Below are 22478 nucleotides of genomic sequence, written 5' to 3'. Positions count from 1 at the left end.
AATCTTAAGTGTTCAACTTAGGCTATTGTTTTTGAAAGACTCATTCTTAGTGTCAACGAGCGGCCCGTGCTTCCTAAAAGCTCCATGGAAACGGCGGGGCGTCCTTTTCGAACGCCCAGCCTCCAGCACGCGCTCGATGCCCCTCTGCCGAGCTTTGACTGGGCGCGCACGTTCGAGGTTCCCGAGACCGCGAAGCATCATCGAAGGCAGGGTGCGCGCCCTGGAGTCAGGACAACCGAAACTCCTCCCAGCCGTTCTCAACTTGGGAGTGACCGCAGTGTGAAAAATCACTGCTCTTCCTCGTGCAAGATATGTCCGCTTTAGCAGCATTCACACTTGCGTGATAAAAGCTGGTAGAGCTTCAGTGAAAATACGCGGACGTCAGAGTGGCCCACTTCAATGTTAAGCTTCCGGACAACTGGCGGTCAAAGCGACCCATAGTCGCCCTGCGAGAAAGAGGGCTATAATCGGAGCTTAAGAAATCCAGGAAATCTAGGACACGTTGGGCCTTGAGCATCCTATTACAGCTCCGCAGCCAATCAGAAAGCGGCATCAGGCCGATGAGAACGCGGAACAAGAATAAGTCAAAAAGCAAGAAACGTTTACGTAATAAGTTTGGTCATATTCCCTAAAGGAAGAGCTCGGCAAGCCTTTCTGATGGAACGACACCGTAGAACTTCGCCTCAAGATGTAAAACAAAAAAAGAAGAAAAATCTTTATGTCCGCTGTTTTGCAAACGGAATGTCGCCAAAGAGGCGGTGCCGTGTTCTATCAGCAAGGGTTCCTCGAAGGGTCGTTTAGAAAACCAGACCCAAATCCGAGGAGTCTGGGCGCGGAGACGGAACTGAAACCAAGCAAACACAAGCCGAAACTCGGATTGCAGACTCGTTCGCTTGATAATGGGTGTCAGATGGCAACGTCCGCGCTGAGGCGCTCCGTCTAAAGATACAACGCCGCGCTCTCATTGAGGGCCCGAAGCGCTGTCACATTACAGCTATCCCGAAGAAAACTTTGCTTGAGTAGTGAGAAATTATCCCTACGTCGGCTCTGTACGTTGCGCTAGAAAACGCCGACTTGTCTTCAGAATTGTTTGGGGGCCAATGGTATAGTTTATATGACAGACGTTCGTTCAAATCTTAACGCGAGTTTGTCGTTTGGGGATCGCGTCGCGGCAAAGTCAAGATGGAGTCGATGTGTGGCTTGAGGAAAGTGGCCAAGATCGTCGCTTTTCTTCAACTACTTTTTGCAGGTATGAACACCGAGTCTTCAATTATCATGCTTTCCGATATCTCTTTTCTTTTTTTAGGTCTAATAGTACTTATATAGTTACGTGCGCTGCTTGCTCTGAAATATTGTCATGCAATTGTTTTTAAAACATATCTTCTATTCAAGACATATTTATCATTTTCACTACCATCAAAAGCTTTTATTTTAGATTATATAGTCAGATCTTTAGTCGAAGGTGTTAACTATAATAAAGTGATATGTAGTACCACCACTGCATTGCGTGTTGTGACTAAACAGAAATATTGTAAGTACACCCATAACCTACAAACACTCGTGGAATTTCACTTCTTTTGTGTATTTTATATGAGAAAAATTAATTGACTTATTAACTAACAGCAATTCAAAGGCTAATGAAGTGCTTGTTCCTCGAATTCGGTAAATGAGTGATACCTTTTTTCTATTTTTAATTTGTCGAACGCAAAACTCTGATATGGCTTTTGTGACCCAATTAGCTTGTGCAGGACCATGCCACGAATGAAAAACTGGAGCAATATAATCAGGACTCCTCCATGAGCGATTCCTACCTCTATTTTAACAAAACTTGCATAAGCTATACAATATTTAAAAATAATGCGCTCTAACCACATGGAGCTTGAAACCAGTCTACCTTTTTCATGTATAAACTGCGGTGCATGGTCATTGCTCTGCAGCTCAGCACTTACGCATTGTCTAGGTTGGTGCCGTCCTCTGATAAAATTCCCATCGCGTGCGGTTGCGTGGCTACTAAATACATTTAAGTATATTTGTTAACTCAAAATCTGTCTTCTGTCGGAATCAAAAAAACAAAATTTATAATTCAGCTGCCACCCTCTGAGCTTAACTTCCCTTCCTCGGCTTTTCCTTCCCATTCATTAATGCCCACAATCATAATTGATCACCACTGAGTCAACCTCTATCAACGTTTTATGTACACCCATCCGTCCGCATACATCGAAGAGGTTGCGCTTGAATGCTAGTTTAATCTATTGTCGCACACAGCGTAAGAAACGCAGAACGTACGTGTCAAAACTTGCGGGCATCTTATTAGTTTCTTCAGCCAATGAGACCGTAGTATTAGCCAATCACATTACGGAAGCGCGAATCAATATCCCGCAAAGCACACGCGAGCTAGAGCCAATCATTGCAGTATGGTGGAAATATGTATAGAACCAAAGAAAAAAAAAGACTCCTTGAGCATATTTGCTTCGTATACATTCGTACGCATGCAACATGCCAGTATCTTGCATGACCAGCGTGACATTGACCGTTATGCGAGGAAGAAATTGACAGCGACCTTTAACCTCAAGGTCGTACGACCCATCATGAAATGCAGTGTTTCAAGAACTAATCTCTTTTTTTATTATTATTTGTTTAGAAGACTATTACACTGTATTGTACATAGTGTAGGCCACTTCACTTGGTGTCACGTGGCGTCAATTTTCTCGCTAAATTTAGCGGGGAAACTACATTGGTGTAGAGCTCACGTGACGTCGGATTACGCCACATCAATATCCCCGCCAAATTTATCGGGGAAACTGAACCGATATACAGGTCACGCGACTTCAATTTTCCTGCTAAATTTAGCGGGGAAACTGAACTGGTTTGTACGCCTCGGGACGTCAGGTTACGTGACATCAAATTTCCCGCTAAATTTAGCGGGGAAACAGATTTGGTGTTTTGGTCGCGTGAGATCAATTTCCCCGCTAAATTTCACTGACGGACGGACATAATTCGGGGATTGGTAGGTGGCTTCAAGAAGCCTTTCATGCTTTGAAACACACCTCAGACAGTAGGGAGTTTTAGGGAGCCGTGTTTGCACATCCGATACGGCACGATGAGCCCTCCCGTACGAGCTGCGCATGCGCAACCACAAAAGACTCGCACATTCGCAGTCGGTACCAGAGGACCCATTGTATATCGTATCGGATGTGCAAACACGGTTCCCTGAAACTCCCTACTGTCTGCAGACTGTGTCTTGAATGATGTATTTTGAAGTGTGACCGCTGCTTTGAAGTGCGTGTCTTCACTTTTCTTCTGAGGTTTGATGCGAAAAAAAGGGGTCGAATGTACTTTGACCTTTGCAGGTTGTTTGACCTCTGTTCGCAACTGCCCCCAGCCTGTGCCGCCTCCAAATGGTCACGTGGTGTACCACAACGAGAGGTCCAGCTACGTCATGTTCAGATGCGACCCCGAGTACGAGCTGCAAGGTTCGCGGTCTGCGCTCTGCATGTTCGGGAGGTGGAGTCCCCCGCCGCCCAAGTGCGTTTCGCGGGAAAACGTCCGGCGTAAGTACAGCCATCGCCCCTTTTAAGAGTACACTATTAGGGCGTACAGTGGAGAGTTGGGCGAGTTGGATGAACATGGTTACGGAGATTGATAAGCGCCGAAACATTGTAGGAACGGAAGACAATTTGAGTTAGTTTGATGTATTTTTTTGGAAATGGCATCAAAGAGATATTCTTTGACGTAACGAAAGAAAAGGTAGCGATAAATTGGTTTTCATAGATGACACACCGGCTGTGCGATGATAGTTGCAGAAAATGAAACGCGCTCTGCGATTTTGTACAAATTTGAGGTCAATCACAAATATTGCGAACGTCCGGGGTCCCAGATGGATGCGGCATATACTCCAGTTTTGATCGAAGTAGTCTTCTGTACAGAAGTAATTCTAATGATACTGGGGCTGAAGCAAAATCTACTTTTAGATATTCAAGCAAAGAGTTAGCCTTAGCGGTACTACAAGGTGTGATAAAGAAGTTCCCGGACTGATTGAATAGCGTAAGAAGAGAGGGCAGCACGGTGATGCGCCCGCAGCAGTCCAAGGAAGAACCTCCGTGACCTATTTCATTAAAGGGCGTCGCTCTGTGAACATTTGGAGCTGCGCTACACGAGTTTTTGTGAGCACGTGTACGGGCCCAATACGGATTTCGCCATAGACTGCAAACCACGGCGAGAGCGAACATAAATTTTTCGTCAAACTCAGCAAATGTAAAACAGAGAGCACGCACCGAAAGCTTGCGCTGCAGAACCTCCTGGGTTCGATCCCAACCCCTGCACGTTTCGATCTGGATGAATTTCGTACCGGCACACGTTCGTAAAATCACTACTGCGTGATGCACGTTAAAAAAAACCAGGTTAGCGGTTGTACTGCACTGGCTAAATTTCTCGTGTACAGCTAAAAGACAGGTCACCCATTGAGGCGTACTAGCATCAAAGCTCTATAGACACGTAACACACAATTTTTCGTGACAAAGAGCTTACCTCCTAAAGGGTCAGGGCAGGTCGGCTGGTCGTTCCTCTCATCGTTTGTTCCCGAAAGTTGATGTTGTTGGAATCTTTTGGGCAGGTTTCCCCACTTTTGCCTTTTCGGCGTTGGCCCTTAGTGGCGTGTTTTGCCTACGGGCGCGTTTTTACGTTCGGGTGTCTTTTTGGCCTCGGCCGAGCTTTTGCCTTCGGCGCCGACCAACGAGACGTCGACGATCTTCGGGACCCGTCTTCAGAGCTCTTGACCTTTCCACTTGGACTTCGGGTCCAGCCGTTAAGACTTTTGTTTATCGGAACTTTTCGTTTTAACTTTTCGTCTGCGCTTGTCCCCGCACTCCAGAAACATTGGTTTTCTTGCGTAATTTTTGTGCTCTGGTGAATTCGGCTTCCCGGCGGCATTTTTTGTGGGCGATTGTCGCGAGCCGGAGAATTTTGCTTTGTTCTGGCTGTATTTTGATTTATTTTTTTTAGGTTTCTTCGCGGCCTCAGTTCCCAAAGTTTCGCTGTTTAACGTGCTAATTACTGGTTCTTGCCGTGCGCGGCTTTTTATCGCTTCTTATTAAATTTTTTTTTTTTAACCCTGCGTTTCGTCCCCTTTTTAATGATTTTCACATCGTGCGTGGACCTATCACTTGTGACCGGTCGAACCTAGTTTTCCTTTTTTCTTAGGTAATTTCTCGTTAATCTCGGAGTGTTGCTTTTATCGGGTTTACTTAATCTCGACCCTCACTCGGTGACAGAAGCCGAGTCTCGCAGGACATAGATTTGCGAAAAGCATGTTGTGAGGGTGGAAAGGAAGAATTAGAATTTAAGAAATTGACTAAATTAGAGTAAATAATGTGTTCTAAGGTTTTAAAGGGTGTACTAATTAAGGAATAGGGTTTGATTAAGAGGACTATGTTTGTCACCTGATTTGGAAAGTGGAATAACCTTTCCTGTCTTCCAATCATTCGGTAAGACACTAAGGTTTAGTGATTGTTCAAAAATATTAGAAAGAAGGATCGACATGTAACTTTTTTGTGTTCTTCGGGAATTTAAAGGTAAAATGGCCAACACCACATCAGGAAGAAATTTTAAAATGATCGATTCAATTTACAATCTTTTCGTAATCAAAAATTAGCGTGGCCGTTAGAAAGAATGTATGATCGGGATATATTGGATAAACAGAGCAAACATTATTGTAAACGCTTCAATAAATACGTCGTTCATAACATTTGCACACTCATCTTTCGGAAGAGAGATCACATCAAGCCCAATGAGTGATACGACAGCTTTTGGGGCCTTTCACAACACTCCAAAATTGCTTCGATCGTACTATTTGATAACCTAGAGAGGAAGGTAACGTTAAAATAAGATAGCTTTCTCTTTTTTATCGCTGTCTAATAACCATTTGCGGCTGATTTATAAAGCTCCCAGCGCTCCGTGACGGCAGATGACTTTTCAAGATGGAAAATACATTTCTTCTTGTTAGACAAGAGTTTAAGTGTTACATTGAACCGGGGGGACAAGTGATTATACGTAATATTCCTACACGGAATAAACGATGTAATTAGAGCGTTTACTTTGTTTTCAGACATGTTCCAGTTAGTTTCAACCAAGCGTTCAGGAAACGCAGGTAAACATTGATCAAGAAAGCGAGCTAACTCGCAAGTTATAGCGTCAACGTTTGCCTTGCAATTGTTTAGAATTTTTTTCGTATATCTAGTTGAAATGCACAGTGAAGTGTGAAAGTTGATGTTCAAACTGTCATGGTTGCTAATACCATGTAAATAGGTTATGGAAGAAACAAGACTGAAGTCGGGGTTAAGAATGAGGTCTAACAGATTGGCTGTTTTGTCAGTAATCCGAGTAGGTTCAGTGATATATTGTAAAAAAGAAAAATTAGTCCAAAAACTGTGGAAATCAGAGTATTCAGAAGAATTACAAGTGTAAGCAAAAAAAAAACTCCGGACCAATTAATAATAGGAAGATTAAAATCACATATAGTAAAAACATAGCCGCAAAAGGAAGCCTTGTACGAATGGTGTTGAAAGGATCATGTAAGTCTGAGCAAAAATGTGTCGAGTCATTGGGAGGACTGTAGCACTTGCACAGAAGAACATTTTTGAACGCACATTGCAAATGTACGCAAAAACGTTCCAATGATATGGATATATTCACATAACATTCTATGATTTTATCCACTGTTAAAAGTTAACGCTTCTTCTGTACACCCCATCTTCTCCTTCCTTTATTTCGGCGCTGTTCACTCTTCGTAACCAGGGTCTTAGGAAGTTTTAAGGGATCGTTTCGATACACTCTTAAAAACAATAAGGTGTACATATTCCTTCATAAAGGGAGCAATGGTCTTGACCCCTGTGTTCCTTTAGAAACGGAGCAAAGTTCGTGCCTGCAAACGGGGGAGCAAAGCTCGTCCCTCGTCTGCGACTCTGCGTAGCAATATGGCGGCTCCGGATAGAGTGAAGAGGAGGGGGTCGTTCTTGGGTTCCTCACCATCTAAATAAAATTTGACCAATGAAAAAGGTTCATTGTTGCGTGGAGGTTCTGAGCGTTACTGTTATTTCTTTTTTTAGGTGCGCTCTGCATTATATTTTCACAAAAACCGTCAAATATTTGGGGTGTGTGAGACGTAATTACAGCAATTATTCCTCGAAAACGCCGTTCCACGGTGCCCCCTTGGTGCCTGCTCCAAGGCGCAGAAAGAAGGTAGCGTCGCGATGTTTGATTAGATTTTTAATAGGAAAATCGTACGCCTATGAGTGTAATTTCGAGGTTTTTTTGTTTTTAGGATTTTTAGAGCCTGAAAATGTAGCTATCACCATACCACCATATCTCCACGTATCTCGTTATCCAATTGAGCGACGAAGGTAATTCCTGGGAACGAGGAGGACAAAAGACAAACACAAATCTCCAATCACGGCTAGATGACTGGTGCGCGACCGAGAAAATCCGCCTGGTCCTGCTCCCCTTCTCCAGGGGTTATTTTCATCGTTCTTGTCCAGCTCGCTTGCACCTTTTCATTTCATTACATTATCATCCATATGAGTGTCCCTTTAAGCTGCGATCGCATCGTTAATACATCATACAAAAAAACAACCTGCAGACGCTGTCTGGAGCGTGTTTCTTCCTTGTATGACGGTCTTGTCATATGCGGAGAGCGAGACGTCTGTTTCTTGCACAGGAGTTGCGGTGACATCAGGAAGACACCGAGCTTTGGTTGGCTCTGATTGAAGCGTAGTGGGTAGACCTCAAAACAAGCTGCCTTGAGGTCTACCCACTATCCTTCATTCAGAACCAATCAGAGCTCGGCGTTCTGACGTCACCACAACCCATTGCAAAAGAAGCATACGAACTTGCGCACCGCATTGGTTATGAAAAACAAAAAAAAAAAAAAACTGTCTCCGTCACATGTTTGGTGCGTACATATCTATGAAGCAAACATTGGCTCAAACAAGCCTGAGGCGTGCCAGCAGATAATTTTATCGTCATGTATGCTGCGAACACCATGCCTTTTTTTGCGCTGATTGAGCAGTGAAACTGCGGCTCTGAGGTTTTTGTGACTGAAACCCTTGGGCTCTGTTTGTTTAATTTCTTCGTATCTAGGTGGCACCGAAGGGACGACTGCCACGGAGGAGATTCGAGCCCCGGAGGTACCGAGGACAACGCCCTGTCCTTACAGCGAGAAGAAGAGCTTGACGTTGGACGTACGTCGTCGCTCCGCCGAAGACAGGCACAACCAATTTGACAGCATCTTTGGTTGTCGGCTTCCGCCCGCCCCACGTAATGGTTTTGCGGTTGTGTGGAGAAATAAGAATCGACTCGCGTTTTACTGTCAACCCGGCTTCAGGCCCACGTCTACCAAACACATGACCTGCTACGGAAGGGTATGGAACGGGTCGCCGCCTAGATGTCTCAAAGGCACAGGTGAGATATACTTTTTTCAAAGGGAAGTTCTCCCTCGCTCCGTCTTTACTAAACGTCACTTTATAGCAAACACCAATCCGTTCATACTTACGGATGGCTCGCACACTTGCGACTGCTTACGAACCAGCGTGTAACGACGCCCATGCGATATATTACCACGAAAGAACACGCCGGCACGCTGGCGCCAAGTGTGAGCTGACTTTGGAACTGTATTTCACTAGAGCGTATGTTTTGCAAGTATATTTGTCGCGTATAGCACCATCAAAATGGTTCCAGCCTAGTAGTGAAAAAATGTTGCGTAAAACAAGAGAAAGTATACAAAACTCGCGAGTGATCCATGGCTACCCGATAATCTGTCCTCTCGAAAAAGAGATCACAAGAGGTCGTAGCACATTCGGTCGTATAGCAGTCACAAGTGCGCGAACGAGCCTTTAAAATTCTTCGCTGCCATTTGTAACTTCGGCCTTTCATCACTAAAAGGCTTCGAATGCATCCTTTCAAAACCGATCTGTACGCTTTGTAATAACCAACCGTAGCCTTACTGCAAGCATATAGCTATCATGAAAAAACTCTAGGTCTGCCGGTTCTACTGCACAGCCGCAAAAAAATCCTTTCGTTTCTGTCTTTTTTTTTTTTTCGTAAAATGTTTAACTGACGTGCTTTGTCCTGAAATAATAAAGCCGTCATTTACATCTCCTTCCGCATTGATCGTTCTCATCAAACCGGTATTCCCAAGTTTAAAACGTACTCTCTTGTGTGTTCTTTTATACTCCGAGCGTCAAATGAACCACCTCCCCGCTTTGAGTGCTAGCATTACCGATGTTGTTTCGTTTAACAATGCTCTTAATAATCTATTCTTCGCAGATGTTCTCTAGTCAGACCGCCCCGCTTTAATAGCAATACCTTAAGATTATTTCAAATAAACAAATAAAAAAATTTAAAAAAATGTTCATACATCATGCAAAGGACAGTCTGTAAACACTGTCCGAGGCGCGTTTGTTTTTTGTGTGTCGGTCCTGGCACGTTGGCGATACTAAAACTTTCAACAAACATATTCCATATATGTACCCTTCATATATGTGAAGCAAGCATGCTTCGAATGTGCTTGAGTCATGCCCGAAAATAATTCGTTCATCATGTCTGCGACGAAGTGGATGGATGGATGGATGGATGTTAATGGGCGCAGGCTACCGCCCTTTGTAACGGGCGGTAGCCTGCGCCACCTTGCCTAAGTCTAAAAAGACCGTGTTTTTTGTATGATGTTTCAGCAATGGGACTGCGGCTTAGGCTCTTTGCTCCAAACTTTAAAAAATTCTTCAAAAAGAAAAAAGGCCTTTTACACTAAAACAGTTACACTTCTATGAGTTAACTTTGTCGGTCGCGGCGATAGTAAGGACAAAATGTGACAAAATGTTTAGTGAAAAAAAAAAAAGAATTACACGATATTCTTGGATGCGAAAACAAGGCAACATTAATGAACGTGTTCTCGCGGCTTCACATTTCCCAATGTCGTACGCTGTATGTTCGACGAAGTCCAATTCTTCAACTTTTTTTCTAGTGAGTCCGTTGACTTGTGTCTTCTTTCTAATTTGAAAGACTCTCCTCAAGATGACGTTTCACTGGAGACGCCACTGCACCCTAACCCCTGCGGAAAGGACTACGGCGGTTGCGCACAGATGTGCATTTACGGTCTCCAACGCCATGCTTGCACATGCCAGAGCGGTTATTTTCTCAACGGAACAGAATGTATTGGTACGTATAGATCTTTCTTTTTTCGCCAAATCCTTTTCAACCGAAATATCTGTTGGGTTCATTTTTTTTTCTTATATGTGCAAGGCGAGTTTCTCGACAGCTTGCGACAAAAAACAAAACTTACTTTACGATTTAAAAAAAAATATCTCTGTGCGCGTACTTTATTCCTAAAGCAAACGGGAAGCCAGATATCATGTTGTCAGCATGTTTTGAAACCATGTAGTGTACAAACGGTTTGGTTTGAAAGTTCCTTATCTCCGCAGGCACAGTGACCTCAACATTTCGCCTGCGCAATGTCCCTCATTTACCGGACTACTGCATACACTTGCAGGAGCAAATTTCAAGTAAAGTTATATATTGTAAGGATGCAAACACAACCACATTCATCATTTAATTCTCGTCACCAAAGAACCCGCTCATCAAACGAGGCCCATCATCATTGTCATATAGAGCTTCGCGGCTCGTGCGCATGAACTCGTGCCTTGTGCCCGTGCCTAGAACGTACCCGGCTCTGAGCCGATCGCCAAACCTCTTCTCTTACCGACCTATCGTGTCACCGTTCTGTGGCGCAACTTGCAACACGTCGTGCAACAATCATCGCGCTGGGGCAGCGAACACTAGGACGCTCTCTCGCGCTCTGAGGTACGGTCTTCCTTGCAACTTGGCGGAGGTGATGTTTCCCATACCATCTCGCCTTCAGGGCAACCTTCAGAAACCTGGAGTTGTGAAGCCGCACCCTACAAACCGTCACTCAAGCTGGAACGCTAACAAGCCCACTTTTTGCAATGGGAACGGCTGGAACGATCAGTACCATGACCGACCGTACACTGACCCTCCCGGGCTGGAGATTTCTCCTCTGACAACGCGATCCCAAGCTCTTCTGAGGCTTCTACGACGAAGACGTCGAAATTCGGCTAGACTCCTTTCGTCGGGCGAGCACATTCAAGTGATGGGACGATGCGACTAAACTCGCAAACGTGACCATTTATTTGAGCGAAGTCACCAGAACCTGGTACTTGAACCACGAACAAGAAATAGCGAACTGGCCAACGTTTGTCACAGAACTCAAGGACATTTTCGGAACATCCTTAAACCGCCGTGAGGCCGCTAGACGACAACTTGAGTCCTGAGTCCAACGTTCGGATGAGACGCACACTTCTTATATCGAGCACGTCCTCGCACTGAGCCGCCGAATAGATGTAGCGATTCCCGAGTCAGAACGAATTCGTCCCGTTCTCAAAGGCATTTCGAACGCGGCTTTCGCCGTTTTTCTTTTACGAAAGCCTGCGACGCTCGCTGAAATCGCGGATATATGCCAGCATCTCAACGAGATGCAAAACATCCGCCTCCGCGACCCACGGATGACATCCCCATTTCCTGCCTCTTCAGACACCAACCTGCGCGCCATTATCGAGATCTTCGTAAGCGAGGAACTACAAAACCTTTTTGGGAAGACACATCAAACACACACACAAGCGGACCGATCCCCCCGGCTCCGGACTCTAGCCCGACAAGAATTAACCGGTGTTGGGTTCTGCCCGTACGAAGCGTAAATATACCAGTACCCGCCAATGCCGGGGTTTGACCCCGCGTGGTGGTACCTCTTCAACCTTTTCAACGAGTGTCACAACCCACCTCGGCACAGGTTGCCCAGCCTACAGAGCAACCCGCGGCGCTGCTCCCATCACCTCTGCATGAGACACCGGTTCTAGCTACGTTATCGACAGGTAACGCAGAACGCCGCTACCGTGAACTTGAACCGGTACGTTACTGCTGCGGATACCGAGGTCACGTTGCACGCTATTGCCGCACGCGCCGCAAAGACGAGAAGACGACGCATTCAGCTCGCTATAACAACGATGGGGCATACTATAGCTTCTCATGCTATACGCGACGGCGATAGGGCAACACCTGTCGTGATACACGACGCATCCAGGGAGCGCAACCAACACCCCCTCGACGACGCCCCTCGTCACCTTACCGCCGCTCTCTGTCCCGAATGATGCCGAACACGCAGAGCACCCAAAATCTTGCACGAAAAACTAACTCTCACAGTTCATGGGGAGAGACCTGCGCAGTCACAAAATGTCATAAATCATATCCGATAACCGACTTCATCGCAGTCTTCATTCAGGGCTTAATGGTGAATGCGCTAGTCGACACAGGGGCTGCTATATCTGTGGTCTAGGCAGACTTTTGTTCAAGGCTACGGAAAGCACGAACACCTTTTAGAGGACCTTTAGTGCCAAACGCAGGGACATATTTAATTGTTCAATCAACAGTGTGCACTGTGCGCACCCTTATCGGACAGATGTTTCACCGCATCCACTTTGTTGTTTTGCCTGTTTGTACGCACGAGGTTATTCTCGGATTCGATTTTATTTGTTCCACGTCGCCTGTGATTGACCGCAGTACGTCTGAATTACACAGAGATGAAAACCTTATTTCAAACGATATTAGTAGTCCTAACAAGAAATCATAAGATGCTAACGACGTCGTTATTTCGGCGTCTGCTATGGCATCAGAGCGCAAGAGAGCGTACTCTACAATGTTTGCTGCCCCAGCTCGATTGTCCTCGTTGGATATGCGGGATCTTAGGTGACGACGATGAAGTAATCAACGGGATTGTGTTTGCATCCTTACAATTTGCCATTCGCGAAATTCGCGAAAATTAGGTCCCCGCGAAAATTTAGTCGTTTACAGTATATATTATGTATATCAGGATTTTTTTTTTTTTTTTTTTAACTTAACAGTTTTGTTTTAAAACCATGAAAGTTACACTTATGTGGTTTGTGCATGTATGTTATGCGGCCAAGGGGACATAGTATGGGGGAATAATCGTAACGATCGCTCGGCAAGAGTTAACATTCGTTAATCAACTTTTTAATTAATGAAAAGAGACATATGGTTCCAATTAGAAACTTGCTGAGCATTCATCATAAACCACCAAATCAACACTTTTTAGAAGGACATAAAGCAGGGGCAGCATATTACGGCGTTCTAAAAAAGCGCTCCATTTGGACGCTTTTTTAGGTTTCGATTCCTTATCGGAGCGCATCTCTGCGTCCGCAATCCTGCCCCCCCCCCCCCCCCCCCCTTCCCCCCGGTGGTCGCGGGGCGAAGCCACCCCCTTGCCTACCTCGTAGCATGGAGGGAAGTTGGGCGCACGTGTGTTGCGCGTCTCAGCCACTGGGGAGCCACATGAAACTGGGCATGCGAGCGTAGTTTCGCTCGAATTTCTGTATATTTTTAGAGCTCAATTCTGAGGCAGTGAAATAATAAAAACCGTCGGCCATGGATTTTCTATGTCCTCTACCAGCCCGGTTGTCGTCTGCACGCTGGTATACGAGTGGCTCGCTGAACGCGGAAACGCTAACAAATAATAGCACAGGCTGGCGACAAGCGAGAGAATCGCGGTGATTATTACTTTTAACGAAATATATAAACAACGACCACTTTGGAGCAAGCTAAAAAACCAGTGTGCGTGTAGACGACGATAATCCGGTGTAAGGCATAGGAAATGCGCCGCCCACGCTTTTGCTCTATTTTTAAATATCTTACCACCTTCGACTTGAGCTCTGAATCAAATAGACATGAAACTCCTTGCGAAACTACGTTCGCTTGCCACATTTGATTCTTGTTGTAATTCGAATTCGGGCAGGCGCGCCAAATCTGTTAGTCCTTCAGGCCTCAACCTGCATATTCCGCACGTAAAATATTATCATACGTAGTCTACTTTGAGAAGAAAAAAATGTGAAAGCCGTTTACAACTCCCTGTAACACCGAATTAGAGCGCAGCTCTTGAGGAGGAGGAGGGAAGGGTACTGGGGGTGAAGTGACCTGGGGGGGGTCACGTGACCTTGGGGGTCACGTGACCTTGGGGGTCACGTGACGATGCCGATGATGTCATCAGTGACGTCGCTGATGACGTCATCCGTGATGATGACGATGACGATGCGGATACCGGTGACGTCATCAGTGACGTCACTGATGACGTCATCAGCGATGATGACGATGACGATGCGGATGCCGGTGACGTCATCAGTGACGTCACTGATGACGTCATCAGTGATGATGACGATGACGATGCGGATGCCGGTGAGGTCATCAGTGACGTCACTGATGACGTCATCAGTGACGATGACGATGCGGACTCCGATGACGTCGTCAGCGATGATGACGATGACGATGCGGATGTCGATGACGTCATCAGTGGCGTCACTGATGACGTAATCCGCGATGATGACGATGACGATGCGGATGCCGGTGAGGTCATCAGTGACGTCACTGATGACGTCATCAGTGATGATGACGATGACGATGTGGATGCCGGTGACGTCATCAGTGACGATGACGTCATCGGGGAGGTCACGTGACCTCGGCGAGGGGGTCACGTGACCCTGGGGGTGGTCACGTGACCTTGGGGGGTCACGTGACTTTGGGTGTCACGTGTCCTTGGGGGTCACGTGACCCTGGGGGAGGGGTCACGTGACGTCTGGGGGTCGCGTGACCTTGGGGGCCACGTGACCTTGGGATGACCTTGGGGGGTCGCGTGACGTTGGGGTGACCTTGGTGACGCCGACGGCGACGCCAACGGCGACGCCGACGCCGCTCAAGCCGGGAACGGGCCCCTAAGAGTTGCGCTCTAAAAACATGTCCGCTTTATTAACGCACACAAGAAGCATGCGTCTACAGAAATCATAATAAGCATAAACTATCTTTCGCAATACCCATCACGTCTCGTGATCATGTCTGGTCTTGAAAAGAAAAATTATCGCTTAGTCCGTACCTCCTTAAACAAGGTACCTCGTTCATTTTCAACTCTTAAGCGTGTATTCTCCGCGTACCATAACGGTATACCTACGCAGGTCTCGTCTTCGGGTCAGGCCCGTTTTCGCGTCCCCGTCGTTTTAGAGCGCACCTCTTAGGCGCCCGTTTCCGGCTTGAGCAGCGTCGGCGTCGGCGTCGCCATCGCAGTCGCCGTCGCCGTCGGCGTAACCGCACGGTGCATCATGGGAAATGTCCCAAAATGCACCGCGCGGGATTTTCATGATGTCACTGGTGACGTCGCGTGTGATGTCACAAGGGTCCCGCGTGGTGCATTATGGGACATTTCCCATGATGCAACGCTCGGGGAGGAGGAGCAAGAGGCGGAGGGGAGGAGGAGGGCAGAGGGATGGGAGGAGGAGGAGGGGGAAGGGGAAGGAAGAGGAGCGTGAGGAAGGAGGAGGAGGGAAAGAGGGGGAGGGAGGAGGATTGAGAAGGAGAGAAGGAAGGGGAGGAGGGAGGAGGAGATGAGCTTGAAGATGAGGGGACGAGGAGGGGAGGAGGAGGAATAGGAGGGAAGAGGAGAGGGGGAGGGGGATGAGGAAGGAGGAGGGATGAGGAGGAGAGGGGTAGAAGGAGGAGGAGAGCTTGAGAGGTGAGGAGAGGAGGAGGGGAAGAGGGGAGGACGAGGAGGAGGAAGAGGAGGAAGAGGAGGGAAAAGGAGAGCTTGAGAGATGAGGAGAGGAGGAGGGGAAGCGGAGGAGGAAGAGGAGGAAGGAGGGGAGGAGGAGCAGCAGGGAGGATGAGGAGGTAAGGGGGAGAAAGGTGGGGTAAACCCTCCCCTCAGTAGCCTTCCCTCCTCCTCCTCAACAGCTGCGCCCTAATTCGGCGTTACAGGTTGCTGTTAACGTCTTTAATTTTTTTTTTCTGTCGCTTTCAGTTGGAATCCATTTGATTGCCCACCGCGTACTATGCGGGAAAAGAAACACGCTCAGACATCTTAAAGTGTAAAGCGCCGTTCACACATATGCAACCGACCCACCGAGTAAGACCGAGAGAGACCAGACCGGTTTCTAAGCCTCTTGCGACATCTTAGGACCAGCTCCGCTGCAGCGCCTCCGGTCCTAAGACGTCGCAAGAGGCTTAAAAACCGGTCTGGTCTTTCTCGGTCTTAAGGCCCGTTCACACTCTTGCGACTGCTTGCGACCTCTTAAACCTGGGTTCCTTAAAACTTCTTAAACCAGAGAACACACTGGCGCCATCTATTGGGAAGCAGTGTAAACTCGGCTGTCCGGCATATTTGTTTTTATTTCTCGCGCAATATCCTTTCTTTTTTTGGCTCGAAAAGCTTTTGTCAATGTTATAAACGAGCCTTTCGATGGGTATTACGCACATTTGACCTCGGAAATCCCGCAAAACCTTCGCTTTTGTGAAATGCAGTTCTAGGGTCACCGCATAGATGGCGCCACAATGTCAGTGCGTTCCGTCATTCTAGAAACATTTAAGAAGTTGTAAGAGATCTCGTCTCTCTCAGTCGTACTCGGTCGCAAGAGTGTGAACGGGCCTTTACTCGTTTGCATATTTGTGAACGGCGCTTAACGCCCATCGTGCGTTACACGCCTCCGAGTGTCAGTTGGCGCGGCATTAGACTCCAGTTGAATTTACGACTCACCGGTTCTTAAAGGGGTCACGAAACGACTTTTCAACTTCCGCTAAATTAAACTAGAATCACTCCCTAACGTTAATAACTGAATAAACCTGTCTTAGTTTCTTTTTTTCTAAACATTAGCAGTTGCAAAAAAAAAAAACATTTAAGAAAGATGAGCACCGTTCATCCCCCCAACTCGGAGACAGGACACGCGGCCTCGCGGCCTTGTCCCTATCCTATGTCGCCAACGTTAATCATATACCACGGCTGGGGTTGGCAGGGCAGAAAACGCGTGCTGAGCTCCAGGCATCGTTAGAGTTCGTCTATAGACACTTTCCAATGTTTACAAAATCACAGCTCAGCGTGCGATCTCCACAGCTCAGCACGTGCGTGTTCGTCGCTTCGGAAAGCGAGCAGAGCACGCGCCATACGCACCAACACTCAAAATGGCACCGGCCACGCGCTGTTTTTTGGAAAGGTATATACTCATCACCGCAGTGGTTGGACACAAACCACCACCCGAGTGTCCGCCGAGGCATTCACTGATTGTTACGAGCCGAAGTCGAGTGCTCACGAAGTTCTCGTGTTCAATGCATGAGTCGCGCTCGACTGTCGTCAGGCGGGTGGTTTCGATCCCACAATTACGTCACCGTCACCAAGCTCCGCCAAGGCAAGACTGAAAGAAACGGTCCCCTTTCATCCTCGCAATTTCACCGCGACAAAAAAGTTTCTGAATCAGTGGCGGTCTGTGCGAGTGCATACTTGGGCCACACTAGGACCGGCACGCCTCTGCAAAGTTGTAAACACTCCGAGCCGATGTCGTTTCAATTGTACTCCGGGCGAAGCCTTAGGGTGGCCGAGCATGGAGAGGAATGCTCCCTACCGTAAAGCCATTGTCAACGTAGGAAGAGCAGGGCGTGTCACATTACGTTCACGCTTCTTGCTTCGTGATTGGTCCTTCGGCGTTCTTAGCGGCGAATGCCGCAACCTGATTGGCTGTGGTCCGCTAATGAGGTGCACTCGAGTCGCCGCACCCTGCATTTCATAAACGGCCAGCGACTATATGTATGACTTGAAATAAAAGCACTAAACGCTCTAATGAGTTAAATGACTTGTTACTTAAGAACAAAAAGTTGTGAATTCTTATTACACGTTTTTTTTTTTTCCTATTTTGTTTTGTTAAATTAAAAATATGACACTCAAGATATAATTACACTTAATATACTGTAAACCACTTTATTTTCGCCGGCTCAATGTTTCCCGAATCCGGCGAACGGTGGTTCCCTTTAATACTTCCCGAGTATGAAATTTCGCGGATGAGGGGTGGTATGTTATGTATTTGTTGCCGCAGCGAAACATACTCGCGTGTTCTATTTTTCGCGATATTATTGAAGTCGCGAAAATCAGCTCCCCGTGAAAATAAAGCCGTTTACAAAACGTAATTGTGAACGTTTTTTTTTTTTGTTTTGGTTTCTAATCCTTTTAAGACAGAGACGAGTGTGCTGAAGGAAAACACAATTGCGAAAAGGGTTGCGTCAATACTCCTGGAAGTTACCGCTGCCAGTGCCCGGATGGTTACAAGCTGGCCAGGGACAACAAGTCGTGCTTAGGTAAGAGCGCCATCTCTTCTGCAAAACTTTTTTTTTACCCCAAAGGTCATTCACTCCTAGGAAATTTAATGTATAAACGAAGGTGACGCCTATCATTTGCTCAAATTTTCTTCGTCGTTCAGATATTGACGAATGTCAGGCCAAGAACGGTGGGTGCCAGGAAGCATGCGTCAATCACGTTGGTTCCTTCAGCTGTCGCTGCACGTCACCCGGTTTTTCACTGGCTGCGGACGGAAAGACATGCGTCTGTAAGTGCGCAGATGTAAAAGAAGAGTTTGTATTAATTAACCATGTCCCGCGACCCAAACATCGCTGGGGTAAAAGGTGCCCGAAGATAAAGTGTTACCACAGATTAAATAAACAATTTTGTCTTAACTTAGTGGCACTTTTGCGCTTCAGGACGAGTATTTTCTGCAAGTTAATTGTACTTTCTGAACGTAGCTTTCCGATGTAAGGTCCTGTCACTTTGTTCCCATGTCAGGCAAAAAGGTTGTCTTTCAAGCAAGAAACGAAGAGGGACAGAGTTTCTCTATTGATTTAAGTTGCGGAACGAAAGTTCATTTCAACTCTTCTAGAGCTGCTTGCATATTTTATCTGACGAAATGATACAAGGCCACGATAGGAAATCGTGAAGTATATCACTCAACGCCCTGTATTGTGGCAACAACAGAACCTGTCGCACCCTTCTTACTTTAAACCCTAAGAAATCTGAGTCGTTTACTTCCCCGCAGAGCACTTGGGATCAGCCAATCGCTGCGCTCTACAGAGGAAGCTCGACCAGTCACGGAGCTGTAAATATGTTAGGCTGAAAAAAAAAAAAAAGAGTCAGCGATGTGACACTCAGCATGGTAAAACGTCACAGTCACACGTTTACTTTGGGGTCGGAACACCTTTTGAGCCTCGCCATCTGCCAAGCTCCCATTAAACAAGGTGTCCCCCCCCCCCCCCCTTTAAAAAAAAAAAAAAAAAAATTTTCTGCGCAAGAATAAACTATGTATTGCCGAACACGCTGTGTATTGGAGCGATTGGCACTCTAACGTATTTTGCCGGGAAAGTTGACGCTTCGTACATCTCGGTGTTGGGAATTTGCACGTATACACTTGCCTTTGAGTTGGCGCCACTTGAGCTTTCACCTATCAGTTTTAAGATTCGAGTTGAACGCTATGAAACGGCAAAATTGAATATGCGATTTCTTGAATAAGTATACCAGAACATACACCAATTATATAACACGCGTTTAAGGCTCATATAGGTTTGTATACGACCTTATATGGCCTCGTACGTTTATTAGAATCATTCATACAATTTTGTTTTTCAGTAGGATAGTGGACTGACAGGTTAAGAATCGCAGGGCGTCGCTTGTCATGTTCACAGTGCTTGCTTCGCGATTCGTTCCTCGTTGGTGTTATCGGCTGCTGTTGTAATCTCATTGTCGGCTGGGAGTTGGCGAGATGATGGGAGTTCGCCACACCCCGCGCTTCTTAAATTGTCGGCGACTTTAACATCGATCAAACTGCACTTTAAATTCGCCATTCGGTTAATAGCCCCTGTGACGTTTGCGTTTCCATAGATACCGGGGCGAGACATCAACCCCGGAACCCCTGTACTGTAAACAACGGAGGTTGTCACTACACGTGCTTATGGGATGGGCACACAGCTACGTGCTCCTGTCCCGCGGGATACCGTTTTGACCGGAACGTATACAGATGCGTGGGTAAGCAACCCTTACAAAAATATGCATCGAGTTTCTAAAGAATTTCTGTAGCATATAGTGTATAGAGGCTATCGATATTCTAAAAATGAAACGTATCCACTGTCTATTGCCTTTTAACCATTTTCTGGATATAAATTGTGTGGAAATTGTGTAGAAAAAAAAATTCTAACAACGATTCTGTCGAATTTTTTATAAACACCTAGGGCAGTTCCCCACCCAAGAAAAAAAAATAAATCCTGATCATTTATTTTACGTTTAACATAACGTATCCATGGGGCACTCGCCACTTGCCTTGTGAACCTCACCGACATCACATATACACACACCGCGGAACACTCGTAACACTAGTTAAGGGGTCTCCAAACCAAAAACGAAGAGCGGAAAGCGTGCACTTTTAGCGGAAGGTTTTCCCAACGCGCTCCGCTACATCACGTTTTATTTTATTTCATTTATTTATTTTCTTGACAGGGCGCACCTGCGTGGGGCCTTGGCAGATAAGTATGTGACGCGTTACTAGTAACAAGTTACTTCTACCAGTTTTTCGGTAACAAGTAACTTATTTAGTTTCGTTTCAGAAAAGGAAGGAGTAACGTACTTACTTAATTTTAAAGCCAAGTACCGAGTAACATTTTGTAGTATTAGTATTAAGAGTCATTTAGTATTTAGTTACTTTTGAGGAGTGACATGTACAACAAAGGGTTAAACAGCCTCGCTCTACTTGTAACCTAAGAGTTGGTTGTATGATACAAAGGCAGGGGAGCAACCCGAAAGACAAAGGAAACAGTATGGCAGTGTAGCAACGTTTGTCGCTGCACGCGTCAGTCGAACACTACAGCTCGGAGTGTCCTTCAACCAGAGAACACCACAAAGTTCGTTGGTTGAACCTTTTAGAGTCGCGTAGAGACCGAATGTAAACCCGGGAAGGCACAGAAGCCTACGTCAACTTCGAACTTTCAGGAGCGGAGAGAACAAAACTTGTGAGGGGAACCCCAGATTCATCACCACTTTCTAAAGCCCAACACTGGTGGTGGTGCCACACACGCTCGGATCTGCTGGATCAGGATTTGGGCATTCATCTAAAAAAAGTTTACCTTTTTTGGGGATCTTTATGTTATGCCATTTGTGGTTAGCAGCGTAAACCAAACGATTTTTGTCGTTTTCCTTCTTGTGCATGAAGAAACTTTTTTTTTTTGTTATGCTTAAAAATTTTTTTTCAAAAACCTACCCGCACAAACGTTCGGTATATATATATAAACAAATATGTGCAGATGAATGAACCGTACTTAATCCAATGAATCAAAGAAATGAAGTTTTCAGGAAGCCGCCGAAAGCCAAAAAACGGCGGAGCCAGGATTTGAACTCTGGGCCTCCCAATGTCCGGTCGGGTGTGCTAACCTCTACACCACTCCACCTTGGCTTTCTGGCGTTTCCTATTTGTCTTATTAATGCATAAGAAACGAAATGTATCCAATCGGAGATATATATATATATATATATAGAGAGAGAGAGAGAGAGGGAGAGAGAGAGAGAGAGAGAGATTAGATGCATCACCTGAAGGCACGTTTGTGAGAAAAGTTTTAATTGGACTCAGTGTATTTGTTTTACGCCCGTATATCGCTCAAAACCACCCTTCAGGTTTTAGGGAAATCCGGTCTGAAAGAAAGGACACGTTCATCGTGCCAACCAGGAGGGACTCAAAAAGTTTCTTCATTCGCTTCTACAGCCAATTGACTCCGACACATACGCGTTCTGTTCAACGTTTAGATGTCGACGAATGTCTGACGAACAACGGTGGATGCCAGGAGAGATGCCTCAATATACATGGTTCGTTCAGATGTTACTGCATGTCAACCCAATCCTTCTTGGCTGCCGACGGAAAGAACTGCCTGTGTAAGTATATGTGCAAGTAAACGCTTCGCTTCCGAGCTGGATTAGCCACGCTCGAAGTTTCAAGACTCTCCGCAGTCTCCATGCAAACCGAAAGTTTGGAGTGCGTGATTGTTGCGTTCTTGTAACCATCACAAAGCGTTTTACTTCACATTCGGCATCGGAAGCAGTATTGATTATACCTGTTCCGTTCGTGAGTGAATCAAGTTTGATTCTATAAAATCAGCACTGACGCCGTCTTCCTCATGTGGCGTTCGGAAATCTTATGAACTCCATTTCCTTTCTTTCTTTTCTTTGCCAGAAGCATTTTCTTTTTGTTCCCACTATCTACTTGTGCCAGTTTATCAAGCGGACGTCGTTGATCCATTTTTAAATGGTTTCAGAATTCAGTGAGCTCTTTGCGGTACACTTTGTTTACCCCACAGACATCCGCTCTGAGCTTTAGACCAACAAAGATCAAAGGCGTACTTATCAGGCACGTAGCCAGGGGGGGCGCATAGGGCCCGGGCTTCGCCCCCCCCCCCCCCCCCCCCCCAAAAAAAAAAAAAATCCTTCATTTTGCTGGGATCTCCTCTCTCCCTCCTCCTCATACAGCATTTTGTCATGTGCGCCCCCCCCCCCCCCCCCCTCGAAACAAAATCCTGGC

The 22478-nt window shown here is 46.2% G+C and overlaps 1 protein-coding gene across 1 annotated transcript in view; it reads left to right on the top strand.

The window, feature by feature from the left end:
* The first annotated feature begins 828 nt into the window (after nucleotides 1-828).
* LOC8029548 (fibrillin-3) overlaps nucleotides 829-22478 on the top strand; it is a 33514-nt gene continuing 11864 nt past the window's right edge. Inside the window, exons 1-8 of the mRNA XM_040217687.2 lie at nucleotides 829-1249; nucleotides 3351-3551; nucleotides 8134-8454; nucleotides 10051-10206; nucleotides 18109-18231; nucleotides 18354-18479; nucleotides 19802-19945; nucleotides 21710-21835. Coding sequence (XP_040073621.1) covers nucleotides 1183-1249; nucleotides 3351-3551; nucleotides 8134-8454; nucleotides 10051-10206; nucleotides 18109-18231; nucleotides 18354-18479; nucleotides 19802-19945; nucleotides 21710-21835 — 1264 coding nt within the window. The 5' untranslated portion in view covers nucleotides 829-1182. The remainder of the gene's footprint in view (nucleotides 1250-3350; nucleotides 3552-8133; nucleotides 8455-10050; nucleotides 10207-18108; nucleotides 18232-18353; nucleotides 18480-19801; nucleotides 19946-21709; nucleotides 21836-22478) is intronic.

This window comes from Ixodes scapularis, unplaced genomic scaffold (genome assembly GCF_016920785.2).
Source record: "Ixodes scapularis isolate PalLabHiFi unplaced genomic scaffold, ASM1692078v2 PGA_scaffold13__105_contigs__length_92229423, whole genome shotgun sequence".
NCBI classification, from domain to species: Eukaryota; Metazoa; Arthropoda; class Arachnida; order Ixodida; family Ixodidae; genus Ixodes; species Ixodes scapularis.
The sequence above is the reverse complement of the archived record's forward strand: the minus strand, read 5'-3'. Positions and strand labels throughout refer to the sequence as shown.